General features: G+C 44.6%; 1 protein-coding gene across 9 annotated transcripts in view; it reads right to left on the bottom strand.

The window, feature by feature from the left end:
- Positions 1–19,388, bottom strand: part of brip1 (BRCA1 interacting helicase 1) — a 117,122-nt gene that overhangs the window by 33,377 nt on the left and 64,357 nt on the right. For all 9 annotated transcript variants that reach the window (XR_009789715.1, XM_061782051.1, XM_061782048.1 and 6 more), the window contains 3 exons: positions 14,572–14,726; positions 7,795–7,972; positions 2,713–2,853 (listed from right to left, as the gene is read on the bottom strand). Coding sequence is in view for 8 of the 9 variants with exons in the window: in XM_061782051.1 (XP_061638035.1) it covers positions 2,713–2,853; positions 7,795–7,972; positions 14,572–14,726 (474 nt within the window). In the remaining variant the exon portion in view is untranslated. The remainder of the gene's footprint in view (positions 1–2,712; positions 2,854–7,794; positions 7,973–14,571; positions 14,727–19,388) is intronic.

Here is a 19,388-nt window from a genome sequence, read left to right as displayed (position 1 = left end):
TGTGCTTTCCTCTTCTCTTTCTGCCGAAGAACCCGCTTTCCACCTCTTCTTCTTCTTCGACTTCAACCCACAGTAACTGAATTTCCAACGGCGCCCTGTAGGTTGACGGCGCCGGTGGTGGACGTTGTTAACCAGGTCCATGACTGATCCTGTATAGAATTCTTTGGATGAACGCTCATATTTGTTTGGCAAAGTTTTAAGCCGGATGCCCTTCCTGACGCAACCCTCTGCATTTATCCGGGCTTGGGACCGGCCCACAAGTTTGCACTGGCTTGTGCCCCTCATAGGGCTTTCATTGGGTGCTGTGTGTACATTGAGGAAAAAAAATTAACTTAAATGATTTTAGCAAATGGTGGCACTATAACAGAGTGGAAAATTTAAGGGGGTCTGAATACTTTCCGTACCCACTGTAGTTCAAGTACATTTAGGCCTGTGTTACTGCCATTTCTCCTCTCCTGCTCAGAGAGAGGGCTAGGAAGGAATCTGAGGCTGTTCCTGTAAAGATTAGTGCACCGACCAACTTGGACAAGATCTGAAGTGGATCACGTTCACGGAGGCGTTGCTGTGGAGGATTCTGTTCTGACCAACCGTGCCATGTCCTGAGGCAGAACCACTTTTCCGAGGCTCTTTAAATGTATTCTTATGCAGTCTCAATTAACATTGTACAGTACTGCCTGGTCATTCTGAAAGGGGGTTCCCTCGTTCTGCAGTCCCTTCTCGAGGTTTCTTATTTCTCCCCAAATGGGTTTTGAATTTTTCCTTGCCTGATTGGGGTTTTAGATCAGGTGGTGTCATCAATCTTTGTCAACTGTGGGCCTCTTCGGCCCTTTGAGAGTCCTTTGTGATGAAAGGCTACACAAATAAACTTCACTTGAAAATAGGATAAAGATTAAGTTATGAAGGTTTTGTGGCCATCTCTCGCAACTTTAAACCTCCCGGCATTCGGCAACCTGTGTGGCTCCACATGTGGCTCTTTCATCCCGCTGATGTGGCTCTCTGGTGTCTTTGAAATTAAATATTGCGGTTGAATAAGGAACCAGCTCTTTTAACTGCGCGAAGTACCGGTACAAGGTTTCATGGAGTGATGTCCAGGAAGAATACACTTACATCTTTGTCAGCTGGTTAAGTCGCCAGGCAACGCTTGGCTAACCTTCGTTTAGCTTACTGCGTAACTGACCAGGAGGTCATTGTATTGCACAGAATCGATAGTCGGGGATTCATAAAAAAAAAGTGCAACATAATCATATCACGACAGTTAAATAGTACACTTATTCAACAAACATAAACACACATGGACGAAAAAGATTGTTCGGCAAAAGTTCAGCACTGCATGGTGTAATGCGTGCTGGTAACAGGGCAGTTTCACCATTGCAACAATACTCATTCATTCACCTATTACTTTAACATCTGTTTTTTTAAATAAAAAAATATACATACTTCAACAATATATAATTGCTAAACATATCTTTACCTACACTGATGGATTGGTTTTAGGTTGTTAAATCAATCTGAGAAGAATGTCAAAGTTCCCTTTACATCCTTTGATTCTTCTCTATGCAGCCCTTGGAATAAAAAGCCTGATATAGGACAAGTGAGGACCTTCACAGTGTTTTAGAGACAAAGGTAGAGAGAGCAAATTTAGATGGTTTGGACACATCCAGAGGAGAGATGATGATGATTTGGAGCTGCCAGGCAAGAGAGCGGGAGGAAGACCTAAGAGAAGGTTGATAGATGTAGTGAGGGAAGAGGTGAGGGCAGTTAGAGAGGAGGATGCAAAAGATAAGCTTACATGGAAAAGGATGACGCACTGTGGCGACCCCTGACGGGACAAGCCAAAAGGATAAGAAGAAGAAAACAACCTATGTCAAATGTCACTATACACACCCTTTTCACCATTTCAGTTCATGTATCATTTGAACAGACGTGATGCCATCAGCATTTGACAGTTTAGGCTTTGCAGGGTTTTTTTAAGCATGTGTTTAACCTTGCCTATGCCTTGTCAATGGACAGTGGGGTAGCACTGCAAAATAGACGCCTACCAATAAGTTTTAATGTCCTTGACTGCAGTTCAGTACCAGTTTGAGAAGCTTTATGGCCGTCATAAATGCTCGAATGTCTAGTGTAATATAGTTAACGTTTTTGAGCATCTGAATCTTCCGCATGAAGCTCTTGAAACAACCTCGGAGGCATTCGCTGACTCAAACTTTTGTTGAGGAGTTCTTAGTGCAGCCTCTTCGGATAAACGTTCCCTGGCTTTGCACAAATGCCTGCTCTAGGAGTTGGTGTTTTCATCAATGGTGGTAGTAGCTAGACTTACGCTGGATGTTTTTTCCAGAACAGACACTGTTTCGAGAAGTTTGCCATGGAAAGGGTAAATTATAATATGTGTTGGAGCAGTGTGATAGCCATAGATATTCTAAAACTGGTGCTGAAATGCAGCCAAGAACAAAAACATGTCTTGCACGGAGGAAATTTGAATGGCAATGTTCCAATGTCAATTGACCAGCCATGGGCAAAGGAATGATATGATTACAAAAACTGTAAAGCCTAAGCTGTCAAATGCTGAAGGCCTCAGATCTGTCCAAATGATATCTGAAATGAAATCGAAAAAAAACCCGAAGTGTATAGTTACTTTTGGGATACCTCGTATATTATGTAACTTTTTGAGAAAAGCACAAAAAGATCAAGAAATCCTATATGTAGGATATTGACCTGGGATTTGTTGATGACATGACTGGCCTCCAGTTGAAGAGAAAATTTCACCCCAAGTTCTGAGGAGAAGGACCCCATCGGTGACAGTGTCCCTGATGTCAGAACAATGCTATGCACTGTCCCACTTAAGTCAGAAAAGGCCTAAAAGACACACAATATACACAACAGTAAAGTGATTGATGATTTCATTTAATAGCTTATTATAAATCAACTCAGAGCTCCAATGATTCCTGTGTATTGGTGTTATTATCATCATTTTGTGAAGGGCATTGCCAAGTTAGCTACCATGTTACACAACCTGTGGCTGAGATGGTACACACAAAACCAACGAAGTGGCCCACATGGATTGCTGCGCAGTGCTGTTTCTGTAGATTCTCAGTTGTGTGTACCGCAAAAGTTGAATTGAGGCAGCTAGACAAGTAAACTGTTTCACCTTTAATCCAATACGCCTTTTTTTTTTGTCTTCAGCAAAGCAGCCAGACAGTGTGGAGGAGGCGATTTATTTTTAAAATTTGTTTTTACATTGGTGTGCGACTTGAGAAAAATAATGTCATTAATCAGTCGATGTCGACTTGACTATCATCACCTTTGCGTCGAGACAAAAAAATATGAAGTCGTTCAACCCCTACTGTACACTGCCTGCTACTGCAATGTAGGCACAATCACTCAAAGAGATGTATTTGTGGTAATAAAGTTTCTTTTTCTTCAACAAATTGGATTTAAAAAATGGCAAATTTCCCACTGCACACGAGTGGCCCGTGGTACACTGGTTGAAAACACAGCCCAAGAGAACTGCGTCAAATCAGCTGATCGCGCAGTGCCATACTGCAAGACGGGTGGGAAATTTTTTTCCCCAAGGTGCAGTATGAGCAACCTAAAGGGTTGTTGAGGGTCACACCAACATGCAAACCTCAATTGTGTGAAATATGAATTTAATGTCTTGTTTTAATTAAGCTGCTACTTGTGTAGCTATGGTATAGTGGTTATGATTAGGAAATAAAATGAAAATAAAAACTTAAAAAAATATGATCAGTCACATTGAAATGACAGAATACACAAATTAACATTAAATCCCTATATAATCAACATCCACATGAAACATGTCTAGATATTTTTCTCTATTTCTAAAGTATGTTGACATTATGTAGGTGTGTGTGTATCCACCGCTAACTGGCTGTCGGAAGTGGTCACGAAACACTATTTTCCGTGTTTCACTGCGTTTGCAATATTCAACTTACCACGAAACATCATGACTGATGACATAAAACAAGTTTCAGATGTCTCGAAAGCTCAAGTACACATTTTATAATGCTCAGACAACATTTCCAGAATTTATAGATGACAAACCCCCAAACAACTTCTTTGCGACTAAGGCCATTTTTATGAGTGCTTCTTTCTTTTTGGTTTCTGCTATATTTGATGTACTATAATTTCTTGTGTTTAATATGCTCTCGTGGATAATACACATTCCCAAAATCAACCCCAAAAATCAGGAAAACTCTTCTCCCCATGTACTGCATAATGCACACCAATAATTTCCAGCTATTTGTGTTGTTTAAAAAGTGAATGAGGCGGCACGGTGTTCAACAGGTTAGAGCGTCTGCCTCACAGTTCTGAGGACCGGGGTTCAATCCCCGGCCCCGCCATATGGAGTCTGCATGTTCTCCCCGTGCCTGCGTGGGTTTTCTGTACAGTGACCAAACAGCCCGTATCAGGGGGTTCAGTACCTATACTCCCGAAGTACCCCCAATAGGACTCCCCGAAGGACATGGTCGAACGCCTTCTCCAAGTCCACAAAACACATGTAGACTGGTTGGGCGAACTCCCATGCACCCTCGATGACCCTGCCGAGGGTGTAGAGCTGGTCCACTGTTCCACGGCCAGGACGAAAAGCGCACTGCTCCTCCTGAATCTGAGATTCAAGTTCCCGACGGACCTTCCTCTCCAGCACCCATGAATAGACCTTTTCAGGGAGGCTGTGGAGTGTGATCCCCCTGTAGTTGGAACGCACCCTCTGGTCCCCTTTCTTAAAAAGGGGGACCACCACCCCAGACTGCCCATCCAGAGGCACTGTCCCCGATGTCCATGCGATGTTGCAGAGGCGTGTCAACCAGGACAGCCCCACAACATCCAGAGCCTTTAGGAACTCTGGGTGAATCTCATCCCATCCCATTCCTCCCAATTCCGCCCTTCCAGGTCTCACTGTCATTGCCCATGTGAGCATTGAAGTCCCCCAGCAGAACGATGCAGTCCCCAGTGGGAGCGCACCCCCTCTCAGGACAAGGGTGGGTACTCTGAACTGCTGTTTGGCGCATAGGCACAAACAACAGTCAGGACCCGTCCCCCAACCCGAAGGCGGAGGGAGGCTACCCACCCGTGAACCCCAATGTACAGGCGCCAAGCCGGGGGGCAATAAGTATACCCACACCTCTCATTGTGGGCAACTCCAGAGTGGAAGACAGTCCAACTCATCTCAAGAGGACTGATACCAGAGCCCAAGCTTTGTGTGGAGGCAAGCCCGACTATACCTAGTCGGAACTTCTCGACCTCGCACACAAAGCTCGGGCTCCTTCCCTGCCAGAGAGGTGACGTTCCACATACCTAGAGTCAGTTTATGAAGCCGGGGATCGGATCGCCAATCCCGGATCACGTTACCCGGCCGGGCCCCATGGGTGCAGATCTACTTCTTTTCCTTTCGGCTTGTCCCTTTAGGGGTCGCCACAGCGCGTCATCCTTTTCCATGTAAGCCTATCTCTTGCATCTTCCTCTCGAAGACCAACTGCCCTCATGTCTTCCCTCACGACATCCATCAACCTTCTCTTTGGTCTTCCTCTAGCTCTCTTGCCTGGCAGCTCCATCCTCATCATCCTTCTACCAATATACTCACTCTCTTTCCTCTGGACGTGTCCAAACCATCGAAGTCTCTCTAACTTTGTCTCCAAAAGATCGAACCTTGGCTTTCCCTCCGAGAGCGAACCTCAACATCTTCATTTCCGCCACCTCCAGCTCTGCTTCCTGTTGTCTCTTCAGTGCCACTGTCTCTAATCCGTACATCATGGCTGGCCTCACCATAGTCTGAGAAACTTTGCCCTTCATCCAAGCAAAGACTCTTCTATCACATAACACACCTGGCACCTTCCTCCAACCGTTCCAACTTGCTTGGACCAGTTTCTTCACTTCCTGACCACACTCACCATTGCTCTGGGCGGTTGACCCCAAGTATTTAAAGTCCTCCACCCTTGCTATCTCTTCTCCCTGTAGCCTCACTCTTCCCCCACCACCCCTCTCATTCATCCACATATATTCTGTTTTACTTCGGTTAATCTTAATTCCTCTGCTTTCCAGTGCATGCCTCCACCTTTCTAACTGTTCCTCCACCTGCTCCCTGCTTTCACTGCAGATCACGTCATCTGCAAACATCGTGGTCCATGGGGATTCATGTCTAACCTCATCTGTCAGCCTATCCATCACCACTGCTAACAGGAAGGGGCTCAGGGCTGATCCCTGATGCAGTCCCTCCTCCAAAGGTATTTTCAAGTGTTATATACTCCATGACAAGGTTTTGCCATTGGCTCATGTTGATAGCTTGTTTAATTTTCCAGTTTAATAGTATTGTTTTGTTTTTTTAGCGATAGTTAAAATTATTAAAGTATTGGTTGAGTATGTTTATTTGGAAGATCTCTAACTTTTAAATCACCCAACAGACAAACTAATTAGATAATTGTAGGCGTGTTTCCTAATTAATACAAAATGTTCTAGCGGATCAACTCTTGTCGCCGATGTTACGTGTGCTTCGTGGTTCCGCTGGGATCACCACCAGGGCCACGACCCGCAGCACCACAACCTAACCCGCGAAAATACAAAAGACCAGTGCAACAAATACGACTCTGGTTGATTTGATGAGCAAAAATGTTGCTTAACCGTAAGGTAATAGTAGCAATAGAGGATGTCCGCTCTAGATTTGGGAAGAGTAGCCAAACATTGTACTCAAGTAAGAGTACTGTTACTTGACAATAATGTGACTCAAGTAAAAAGTAGTCCTCCAAAAAATTACTTGAGTAAGAGTAGAAAGTACACAGTGAACTAATTACTCAAGTACTGAGTAAATAGTGAGTAATTTCAGATTTTTTTTAACCATAGCATGAACATCAATAAAAACAAATTACAAAATAAAATGTGAATGTGCAAATTCTCATGTTGCTGTGAGTGTGTGTGTGTGTGTGGTAAATGGTAAATGGACTGCATATCTGCAATTTACTGCACGGTGTTTTCTAAAGTTATAAGTGAGCTGAAATATCCACATGTTTTTGTTCGTCTAAATGTAAACACGAATAGCTCGCCCGTTCCCTTCATGGTAACGACGACCTTCCCAACATGGCTGCCATGTAGGCACGACAATCAGCCGGGCTGGCTTATCTAGTGTTAATACCTCTGCCCGGGAAGCCCAATAGAAGAGGTTGTGTGAGGTCATGTGACTTTCTTGTGTCGTTTGATTGGTGAAATATAATTAAACATCACCAGCGCTTAAATTGGATTGGCGCAAACAGCGCCTAATGCGGAAGTTGAAGTCATAATCTCGCGCACGAAATAGTTGATAAATAAGCAATAATTGATAAATAAAAGTAGCGCGCGACATTTAGATCATTGTAACGAAGTAAAAGTACCGTGACTTCTTCACAGCAGAAGCGGTGGAATTATTTTTTCTGGTCTCACCAACTCCTTTGACTTGTCCAAAGAAGTTCCCTAGCGCACAGGCAGAACCTCAGCCCAATGCGCTCGCGTATTAGTCTGCCGCGGAGTAATATCCACAATTATATCTGTGTGTGGATGTGTGGAATGGATCTAGCTGCCAGCATTCAAGGAGTACGAAACAGCCTATGATGTCGGCGGCCAACCTTTTTACTTCTCGCTAAAATATTTCTTTAATATTTTTTGAATTGATTTGTCCAAGTTATAGGTCAGATTAATGACACAAAAGATTTTGAGATGCACAAAAAACTGAGATTTGAAAAGGGGTGTGCAGACTTAGTATATAAACTATTCATGTAGCAAACTTCAAAGAAAGCACAGATTCAATCTCACCACAGCAGGGTTGAGGCACCAGAAACTCAATGTCAGAAATCCAGTCTTTACTCTGATTCTTTGGTGTTGTCTGTGGCCTGGTTTGGCCATGAAGCCCTGTGTATCCCTCATGCTATCCGGGGCTTTGCTCATCCAAGAATATGTCTTCCGAAGTGCAACTCTGTAGTCTTCGGAATACCTACAGATACCCAGACACACGCACACAGACATTATTATATTCATTCATTCATTTTCCGTACCGCTTATACTCACAAGGGTCGCGGGCATGCTGGAGTCTATCCTAGCTATCCTCGGGTGAGAGGCGGGGTACACCCTGAACTGGTCGCCAGCCAATCGCATGGCACATATAAACAACCATTCACACTCACATTCACAACACCGGGCAATTTAGAGTCGTCAATCAAGCTAACATGCATGTTTTTGGAATGTGGGAGGAAACCAGAGTACCCAGAGAAAACCACGCAGGCATGGGGAGAACATGCAAACTCCATACAGGCATGGCCGGATTTGAACCCAGGTCCTCAGAACTGTGAGGCAGATGTTCTAAACCACTGGCCGCCCATTATTAATTAGTTACGGTATTTACATGCATCTTTGGCTTTAGTCTACCCCCTAATACTGTGTTCTGGGAACTGGTGCCACCAAAAGTCAAAGAACCTTAACATCAGTGAAAAGATAAGTAGTACAGAAAACGGATGGACAGATGGAATTTGTCAGCAATAATTAGTCCCATAAATTCTCGTGTATGAGAAAAGTAAAAAAACAATCCTCCACATTGAAATAAGGTATACTCGTGCATATATATTTTCAAAACGCTTGCATTCATTTTAATATACTTGATATATTAATACTTAATATACTGTCTACAGATACAATTTTATAGATATTTCCATCGTTATAGATTCATCTGAGAATCATATCCTCCAGACAATCAATTACTGGAGAAAGACACATTCTAGGATTAATGGAAAATCGCTCCACTTGAACAACTCAGATACATACCACTTACCTGCTCAAATCGGTGACAACGAGGCAGGTCATCAGTCGCGATGCAAGACTCACTCGTGGTACCAAATAAAGAATAGTAACAAGATGAAGAGGGGGGATAAACGCACAAGGTCTATTAACACTATTTAGGGATAGTTACACTAACTGACGTAACAGCATTCTTAACAACTATTTACAAGGACGCTTAGCATGCTGGGAATATATATCCAATGCTGAGCGGTGATGTCATGGTTTACGCACTTGAAAAGATGGCTGCTTGCTGTCAAAGATGGTCTGCGGCGGCGATATTTTTTACTTGTAACTTGTTTTCATCAAATTGTTGCCATCCATCGATCCATTTTCTACCGCTTATCCGAGGTTGGGTCACGGGGGCAGTATCTTTAGCAGGGACGCCCAGACTTCCCTCTCCCCAGCCACTTCATCTAGCTCTTCCGGGGAGATCCCGAGGCGCTCCCAGGCCAGCCAAAGGATGTAGTCTCTCCAGCGTGTCCTGGGTCGTCCCCGGGGTCTCCTCCCGGTGGGGTGTGCCCGGAACACCTCACCAGGGATGCGTCCAGGAGGCATCCGAATCAGATGCCCCAGCCACCTCATCTGACTCCTCTCGATGTGGAGGAGCAGTGGCTCTACTCAGAGATCCTCCCGGATGACCGAGCTTCTCACTCTATCTCCAAGGGAGAGCCCGGACACCCTGCGGAGGTAACTCATTTCGGCCGCTTGTATCCGGGATCTTGTTCTTTCAGTCACGACCCTCAGCTCGTGACCATAGGTGAGGGTAGGAACGTAGATCGACCGGTAAATCGAGAGCTTCGCCTTCCGGCTTAGCTCCTTCTTTACCACAACGGATCGATACAAAGTCTGCATCACTGCAGTCGCTGCACCGATCCGCCTGTCGATTTCCCGTTCCATTCTTCCCTCACTCGTGAACAAGACCCCAAGATACTTGAACTCCTCTACTTGGGGCAGGATCTCATCCCCGACCTGGAGATGGCACGCCGCCCTTTTCCGACTGAGGACCATGGTCTCAGATTTGGAGGTGCTGATTCTCATCCCAGCCGCTTCATACTCAGCTGCGAACTGCTCCAGTGAGAGTTGGAGGTCACGACTTGATGAAGCCAACAGAACTACATCATCTGCAAAAAGCAGCGATGCAATACTGAGGCCACCAAACCGGACCCCCTTTACGCCTCGGCTGCGCCTAGAAATTCTGTCCATAAAAGTTATGAACAGAATCGGTGACAAAGGGCAGCCTTGGCGGAGTCCAACCCTCACCGGAAACGAGTCCGACTTACTGCCGGATATGCGGACCAAACTCTGACTCCGGTCGTACAGGGACCGAATAGCCCGTATCAGGGGGTTCGGTACCCCATACTCCCAAAGCACCCCCCACAGGACACCCAGAGGGACACGGTCGAACGCCTTCTCCAAGTTTACAAAACACGTGGACTGGTTGGGCGAACTCCCATGCACCCTCGAGGACCCTGCTAGGAGTATAGAGCTTGTCCACTGTTCCACGGCCAGGACGAAAACCACAATGCTCCTCCTGAATCTGAGATTCGACTTCCCAACGGACCCTCCTCTCCAGCACCCCTGAATAGACCTTACCAGGGAGGCTGAGGAGTGTGATCCCCCTGTAGTTGGAACACACCGTCTGGTCCCCCTTCTTAAAAAGGGGGACCACCACCCCAGTCTGCCAATCCAGAGGCACTGTCCCCAATGTCCACGCGATGTTTGCAGAGGCGTGTCAACCAGGACAGCCCTACAACATCCAGAGCCTTGAGGAACTCCGAACGAATCTCATCCACCCCCGAGGCCCTGCCACCGTGAAGCTTTTTAACCACCTTGGTGACCTCAACACCAGAGATAGGAGAGCCCGCCTCAGAGAACCCAGACTCTGCTGCCTCATGGGAAGGCGTGTCGGTGGAATTAAGAAGGTCTTCGAAGTATTCTCCCCACCGGCTCACAACGTCCCGAGTCGAGGTAAGCAGCGCCCCATCCCCACTATACACAGTGTTGATGGTGCACTGCTTCCCCCTCCTAAGACGCCGGATGGTGGACCAGAATTTCCTCAAAGCTGTCCGGAAGTCTTTCTCCATGGCCTCACCAAACTCCTCCCATGCCCAAGTTTTTGCATCAGCGACCACCAAAGCTGCATTCCGCTTGGCCAGCCGGTACCCATCAGCTGCCTCAAGAGTCCCACAGGCCAAAAAGGCCCGATAGGACTCCTTCTTCAGCTTGACGGCATCCCTCACTGTTGGTGTCCACCAACGGGTTTGGGGATTGCCGCCACGACAGTCACCAACCACCTTACGGCCACAGCTCCGGGCGGCCGCCTCAGCAATGGAGGCGTGGAACATGGTACACTCGGACTCGATGTCCCCCGCCTCCCCCGGAACATGAGCAAAGTTCTGTCGTCCTTCTGACACGGGATTCCGCCAGACGTTCCCAGCAGTCCCTCACAATACGTTTGGGCCTGCCACGTCGGACTGGCATCTTCCCCCACCAGAGCCAACTCACCACCAGGTGGTGGTCAGTTGAAAGCTCCGCCCCTCTCTTCACCCGAGTGTCCAAGACATGCGGTCGCAAGTCCGATGACACGACCACAAAGTCGATCATCGAACTGCGACCTAGGGTGTCCTGGTGCCAAATGCACGTGTGGACACCCTTATGCTTGAACATGGTGTTCGTTATGGACAAGCCGTGATGAGCACAGAAGTCCAACAACAGAACACCGCTCGGGTTCGAATCGGGGGGGCCGTTACTCGCAATCACGCTCTTCCAGGTCTCACTGTCATTGCCCACGTGAGCAGTGAATTCCCCCAGCAGAACGATGGAGTTCCCAGCGATAGCGCTCTCCAGCACCCCCTCCAAGGACTCCAAAAAGGGTGGGTACTCTGAACTGCTGTTTGGTGCATAGGCACAAACAACAGTCAGGACCCGTCCCCCCACCTGAAGGCGGAGGGAGGCTACCCCCTCGTCCACCGCGGTGAACCCCAACATACAGGCGCCGAGCCGGGGAGCAATAAGTATACCCACACGTGCTCGGCGCCTCTCACCATGGGCAACTCCAGAGTGGAAGAGAGTCCAACCCCTCTCGAGAGGACTGGTACCAGAGCCCAAGCTGTGCGTGGAGGCAAGTCCGACTATATCTAGTCGGAACTTCTCGACCTCACACACCAGCTCGGGCTCCTTCCCTGCCAGACAGGTGACATTCCACGTCCCTTGAGCCAGCTTCTGTAACCGGGGATCGGATCGCCAAGGTCCTCGCCTTCGGCCACCGCCCAGTTCGCACAGCACCCAACCCCCATGGCCCCTCCCACAGGTGGTGAGCCCATGGGAAGGGGGACCCACGTTACCCTTTTGGGCTGTGCCTGGCCGGGCCCGCCCCGGTGACCCGCGTCCGGGCAAGGGAAACCTGAGTCCATAATTTGTCTTCTTCATAAGGGGTCTTTGAGCATTGCTTTGTCTGGTCCCTCACCTCGGACCTGTTTGCCATGGGTGACCCTACTAGGGGCGTGAAGCCCCAGACAACTTAGCTCCTAAGATCATTGGGACACACAAACCCCTCCACCACAATAAGGAGGGGTCAAGCTGTTACTTTAACTAATATTCTAAAACAATCACAACCTCCATCTTGATAAATTACGTGATGTTGACATTGATAAAAACAAGTTACAAGTAGGTAAAAACATCTTCGCCGCAGACCAGCTCTGATTGTGACTCCGCCATGTTTTCAAGTACATAAACAATTATGTCACCGCCCAGCGCAGAAGCTATTCCCAGAATTCTGAGCGTCCTTGTAAAGAGTTGTTCAGAATGCTGTGTTGTGTCAGTTAGTGTTAATTACCCCGTAAATAGTGCTAACAGTAAATAGTGAGTCTCACATCGAAACTGATGACCTGCCTCGTTGTTACCAAGGGTAGTATGTGGCTAGTGTCAATGACTCGTGGCAGTGGAGATTACCTGCATTTAAACCTATATAAATATATATCAATTCTATAACACTATTGTGCACCACTGCCACAACATTGAAGACAATATGTAGGAGTGATGAAAACTTTATTTTCAGACAATCAAACACCAAAGGCATGAAAAAGGTGACCAAAAAAAATAATAATTTTAGGGGTGGGGGGTTCTGGGGGGATCCCCCGCAGAGAATTTTTTTTATTTTAACATAAAGTAAGCAATCTGGAAGACTCTTAAAGAGTACGGCAAAAAAATAAATAAATAAATGAATTCTTCACGCAGAAAAACTTCTCTACACCGCTCAAGTACATGTTGACGTACAAATTTAAGATTAAAATTTAATTTGCCTCATTTCTTTATTTATTTTTTTGTTCTGGCTTCCAACTTGAGCCAGGCCCATCTCCACCTGCACCTGATCCCTGCTTCAAGCTGTGCCACATGAATAGCATCCTCCTCTTTAAGCACTCTCATTCTGGAAAAGAATTGACTAAAATCATTGTCCGTTTCACTTCATCTTTCACGATTACCAACTTCAAAGGCTTGGGGTTAGCCTCCATCCTCCAGGAAAATATTAAGTACAATATTTTTCTGTTTTCATTGTCCAGTTCTGAATTTGAAGTTAGTTCTTTCTGTGTTGTGACATAATCCTTAACAGCACTCCATCGCTTAATACATTTAACATTAACATGAGTAAACTAATTAGATAATTGTAGCTCCGTTTCCTAATAAATACAAAATGTACAAGCGGATCAGCTCTTGTTGCCGATGTTACGTGTGCTTCGCAGTTCCACTTGGGACCACAACCTGAGCCCTGACCTACAGCACCTAAACTTGAAAATACAAAAAGACCACCGCAACAAATACCATACTGGCTGATCTGATGAGCAAAAATGTTGCTTAAAGAGGATAGGAGGATGTCCGCTCCAGAGGTGGGTAGAGGAGCCAAACATTGTCCTCAAGTAACAGTGCGTGTGGGTGTGTGTGTGTGTGTGTGTATATATACAGTGGGTACGGAAAGTATTCAAGACCCCTTTAAATTTTTCACTCTTTGTTACATTGCAGCCATTTGCTAAAATCATTTAAGTTCATTTTTTTCTTTATCAATGTACACATATTGACAAAAAAAAACAGAATTGTTGAAAGTTTTACAGATTTACCTTAAGTGCAGCAGACATTGTTTTGTAACCTTGGCCAGATCTGTGCCTTGCCACAATTCTGTCTCTGAGCTCTTCAGGCAGTTCCTTTGACCTCATGATTCTCATTTGCTGTGACATACACTGTGAGCTGGAAGGTCTTATATAGACAGGTGTGTGGCTTTCCTAATCAAGTCCAATCAGTATATTCAAACACAGCTGGACTCCAATGAAGGTGTAGAACCATCTCAAGGATGATCAGAAGAAATGGACAGCACCCGAGTTAAATATATGAGTGTCACAACCAAGGGTCTGAATACTTATGGCTGTGTGATATATCAGATTTTGTTTTTTCATAAAACTGCAAAATTCCATTTTTTTCTGTCAATATGGGGTGCCGTGTACATTAATGAGGGAAAAAAACTGAACAAATTATTTTAGCAAATGGCTGCAATATAACAAAGAGTGAAACATTTAAGGGGGTCTGAATACGTTCCGTACCCACTGTTTATATATATATATATATATATATATATATATATATATATATATATATATATATATGAAAAATGTGGATTGTCACTAACTTTTAAGCATATGAAAATATGAACACAAATAATACATTGATTAAAATACAGTAATTTTGTTTTTATGTTTTGAAGTTGCCTCAAACCTGCAGTTGTCTCTGTAGAGGAAGTCAAGAACCATGAAGAGGCCTTTCAGGATACTGGATGTTGATGAGCTGATGGTTGGGACTTGCATAATTTCTTCTTTACCATTTAGTACTCTCGCAATCTCCTCCTTTGCTAGCACTGCAGCCATATTCTGCTACAGTGTGAGACATAAATATTAATTGCAATCTGTGACCAATGTGATTTTGCTGATAACAGTTTGATGAATACATCCAATTGGAAAAAATGCAAATGCACCGCACATGGGGAATCTAACACATTCAAATATTGTTTCCCAACCTTTAATGAGCCAAGGCACCAATTCCACATAAGAACATTTTCAGGACACACTATCAAATAAAAGCACTGAAATAAAGATGGCATCTCAATTCACAAAAAAAATTGACTTTAGTGTGTAATTCCGGCCTGTTTAGTTGAACACAAAGCTGATATACTCAAAGAAAGGCGTCTCACTGACTCCATTCATTTGAACGTACCCAGCGTGTACGTACCGTTCTTGTACATTTTGGTCACAAGCTTCGCTTTTTCATCCACAGGCACATAATACATTATGAATATAGTTAAATATTGATGTAAAACAATATTTGATGCTTTATATTCTACTTAGCTGGCTTGAGGCGGCACGGCTGAAAATGTATTTTCAGTGTGAGTGAGTTTGCATTGGCTGTAAACGGCGACAGTGTGCGCCCAAAACCAGTGTCAGACTCATCAGCCACTAAAGGACAGAGTTGCCAAACCCTGCACACTGCGCGACAGCTCAGTCGGATTGGACCAAGCTGATTGGTGTGCGGTACCGTAGCCTTTGTGCCGATTACTTGCATTCACACAACCAATACGGAGACCGGCTTCAAAAGCGGAAGTTGTACGACATCACATCTGAAATAAGAACTAATCCTCTCTGATAACTTCCCAAAAACATACTAGCCATTATTTGTCACTGTACAGCTGTATTTGTGGTGGCAATGTGAAGACTCCAGCCATCCAGTATGGCACCGATGGTGACAGTTACCTGGATGTAGTCACGTGACAGTTAACATCTGTACCTGCTGCTAAACTTGTCACCGGGAATAAAATAGTTCTGCGGTCATGACGTCATCGTAACAAAATTACAAGTATGTGTGCGTGTGTAAAGTTTGATGTTTTTTTCCCAGTTCACTCCTTATAAAAAAAGACCTAGTCATGTGGAAAGGGTTTAAAACTTTGTTATGAAGCTTGCTAATGTAACGGATATCGACTCTCAACAGAATGACTACATAAGACTGGCTTGCCCTGTTTTTCTCAGTCCACTCAGCAAGTGCCCTAGCATTCCTTGGATGGCGCCCACAGGCCGGCAGAATGTCTGTCTTTGATAACCAGGACAATTAAACAAGATTGAGTAATGACTGTTCACCACAGAACAATTCCCCTTTTGATCAGCCTTTGAAAGGCTCTCTCAGCAGATTGATCAATGCCAGACTCCCAACTCTTAGGACGAGTGGGAACCCCTCATTGATGGAACACGGACATCCCCCAGTGGTGATCGAAAACACTGCAAGATGGACCCCTTGTCACCTTATGTCATATGTGTCGAGAATGAACAATGAAATTAATCACTGCTAGCCCTCCCCGTTAACATGGATATTTGATTTCTAAAACAGTCAATGACAGTGAATGTGTTAAGGAAATCCCACGTCTGTACGAACGGGCACAGGCATGCATGAGTACCCTGAATGTGCGCCTTGATTTCCGTATCAGTAATGTGTTGATTCTGCAGGTTTGTCGATGACTCTGTTCATGAGGACTGTACAAAAGTGTTTTAAGACAAAAATATAAAATAACGTGTTGAACAATATTATTTGACAGGCCAGAAATAAGATGGAAATAATCTTGTTTTGTATAAGAACAGAAATCCAAGTCAGAGGTGTGATCTCTTTTCGCCCACGTCTCAGAAGTATAAAAGCAGACCCATACTTTGTCTGCCCTCTCTTGTTCCTGCTATTGCTGCTACAATCTCGTCTATCTGACTCTCCTGGTTCCAGCCGTTTCTCCCCCCTTTTGCCTTTGTGGTCGCCACGCGGTTGCCCGGACCCCGAGAAAGACTCAGTCCGGCAACAAGAGTGCAGTGCTGCTTTTGTTTTTCCCAGCCATTCTAATTTGTCAGGCAACTAGAGGAATCACTAGCATTCCCGCAAGTTACGCTCTCAACCAAGTGTAAAACCGTGGCCCACCAACAAGCCCAAACGGCAGGAAGATTTACGAGCGCAACGTTACGCGTCCGTGTGACCACCAATTTTCCAATTTTGGTCTTTCCTTGTTTTCCTCCCGGTTGCGCATCTTTTTCCCCGAATGTTTCAACTGCCTCATTTCTCTCTCAAACGACAGAGAAAAAGAGCCTCCTTCTCTGCAACCATGTGCTAAATGCCATTTTTTTGGGACGTTCTTGCTCGCTCGTCACTAGCATGTCATCCATGTTGTTTCCGTGCAGTAAGAGCAACCAAAACCTTGCGGAATAGCAACCAAAACCTTGCGGAATAGCGATAAAATAAAATCAATGATCCCTGTTTTCCAAAGAGCATTAATAAAATCCAGATTCTTGATATATCGCTGAGCACTAGTTGAAAGGCAACTCTGCCAGGAAGAAGCCATTACTCCAAAAGAAAGTCCCAGTTTGCAAATGCACACAGGGACAAAGAGCTTACTTTTTGGAGACATGTCCTGTAGTCTGACGAAACTAGAATTGAACTGATTGGCCATAATGAGCAATGCTACGTTTGGAGGAAAAAGAGGGGCACTTGCCAGCCAGAGAACACCATCCCAACTCTGAAATATGAGGGTGGCAGCATCATGTTGTAGGCTTGTTTTGATTCAGGAGGGACTGGTGCTTTACAAAATAGATGGCATTATGAGGAAAACATTATGTGGAAATACTGAAGCAACATCTCCTGACATTAGCCAGTCAGTTAAAGCTGCGGCACAAATGGCCCTTTCAAATCAGAATCAGAATCATCTTTATTTGCCAAGTATGTCCAAAACACACAAGGAATTTGTCTCCGGTAGTTGGAGCCGCTCTAGTACAATAGACAGTCAATTTACAGAACACTTTGGAAACATAAAGACATTGACAAAAACAATTGTGCAAAAAGATGCAGAGTCCTCTAGCACTTAGAGCAACAATGGCCCAAAACATACTACCAAACTGGTTAAAAAGGATAACAAAGTCAATGTTTCGGAGTGGTCATCGCAAAGCTCTGACCTCAATCCTATAGAAAATTTATCGGCAGACCATAAAATGCATGTGCTAGGAAGGCAGGCTACAAACTTGGCTCAGTTACACCAGTTCTGTCAGGGCCAAAATTCCTATCAACTATTGTGAGAAGCTGGAGGAAGGATATACAAAATGTTTGACCCAAGTCATTCAGTTTTAAGGCTATGGTACCAAATACGAATGAAATTAGTGATGCACCGAAATGAAAATTTTTGGCTGAAACTGAAGAACCCACGGCCGAAAGCAGAAACACAGATATAACTAATCAATCAATCAATCGAACTTTATTTGTATTTGTTGTATTATTTTCATACAAAAAATGCAACACAGAGCGCTAAACCTGCCAACATTAATTAAAATATACAAGTAAATCAAATCCACGAATTATTAATGATAAAACTATGCATCTATGGCTATGACTGGAGAGCTGCCAAACTATAGAAATTGACTTTCAGAACAATTTGTTCTTTCGTTATTTTTTTTTTTTTTTTTTAAATCATGTCAAGAACATGACTGCGGGACAGTTATTGCAGTATATTATTTCCCATTATCTTTGGCTAACGCCAACGCTACACTTCCTGGAGTCCACATTCACCATTGCCATCTTTACACTGCAATACACCATTAGAAAAAATAATAAATAAATAAAAAAACAGTCAAAAACAACAACAGTCACAAACACCTTACAACAATTACAACAACACTATGTGATAGGAAAAATAAATTACATACTGTTCAATTTCCCAACAAAATTATTCCTCTATAATCGTTACTAATATGGATTCAATATTTATATTCCAATGTATTTATTGCATCAACCTTGTAATGCCGGACACATTTGCAGTAAAATGTCTTCTCTTGCATGCTCTTTTTGTATATGCTGTATCCACTATTGCTGCTGAAATTATGCTAATTTTCCCATTGTGGGACTAATAAGGTGATATTACAAAAATTTATAAATGATAGTTTCATTTTCTCAAGTGATGCAGCAGAGGTGACGTACTAGTTCATTTCCCATTTCTAGTCCCTGTACGGCTGTTTAGCACTGAATATAAAAGTATTTTCCTCCATAATTTGCCTGCTATTTTGCTCTTCAAAGTTGGCTAATTTCCGCTAAATTGGCTAATTTCCGCTAATTTCTGGCAGTTCCAGCCAGACCAATGTGACAAGTGTACTGTACCACCCAATCACTTATTTTGGTGTGTTGCGACGTCTTGTGATAGCTTGTTGATTAGCATGGTGTTCCCATTTTCCTTGTCTTATCCTCCACCTGTCTTCTGTTATTATGATACTTTGTCTCATAGTGTAGTTTATACGCTGTCATGGAGGTGATGAATAGTGACATGCTGCGCGGACAACGGACGCGAGGTGCACGTTCGCCTCCGCGGCTTGGCATTGTATTTAGCCGCGTTAGCTGTAGCTCGTAGGTAGCTGAGGGCAGCTGCCTCAAAATAGCATGCAACAATGACACCTCCCACGAACAGCAGAAAGCAGCGAGGTTGGGCGACGATAGGGATACGCTTTGGGCTAGTAGGTGCTTGCATGATGACGGAA

The sequence above is a fragment of the Phyllopteryx taeniolatus genome, chromosome 8, assembly GCF_024500385.1.
Source record: "Phyllopteryx taeniolatus isolate TA_2022b chromosome 8, UOR_Ptae_1.2, whole genome shotgun sequence".
Taxonomy (NCBI): domain Eukaryota; kingdom Metazoa; phylum Chordata; class Actinopteri; order Syngnathiformes; family Syngnathidae; genus Phyllopteryx; species Phyllopteryx taeniolatus.
Note: the sequence above shows the minus strand (reverse complement) of the source record. Positions and strands in the feature narration are given on the sequence as shown.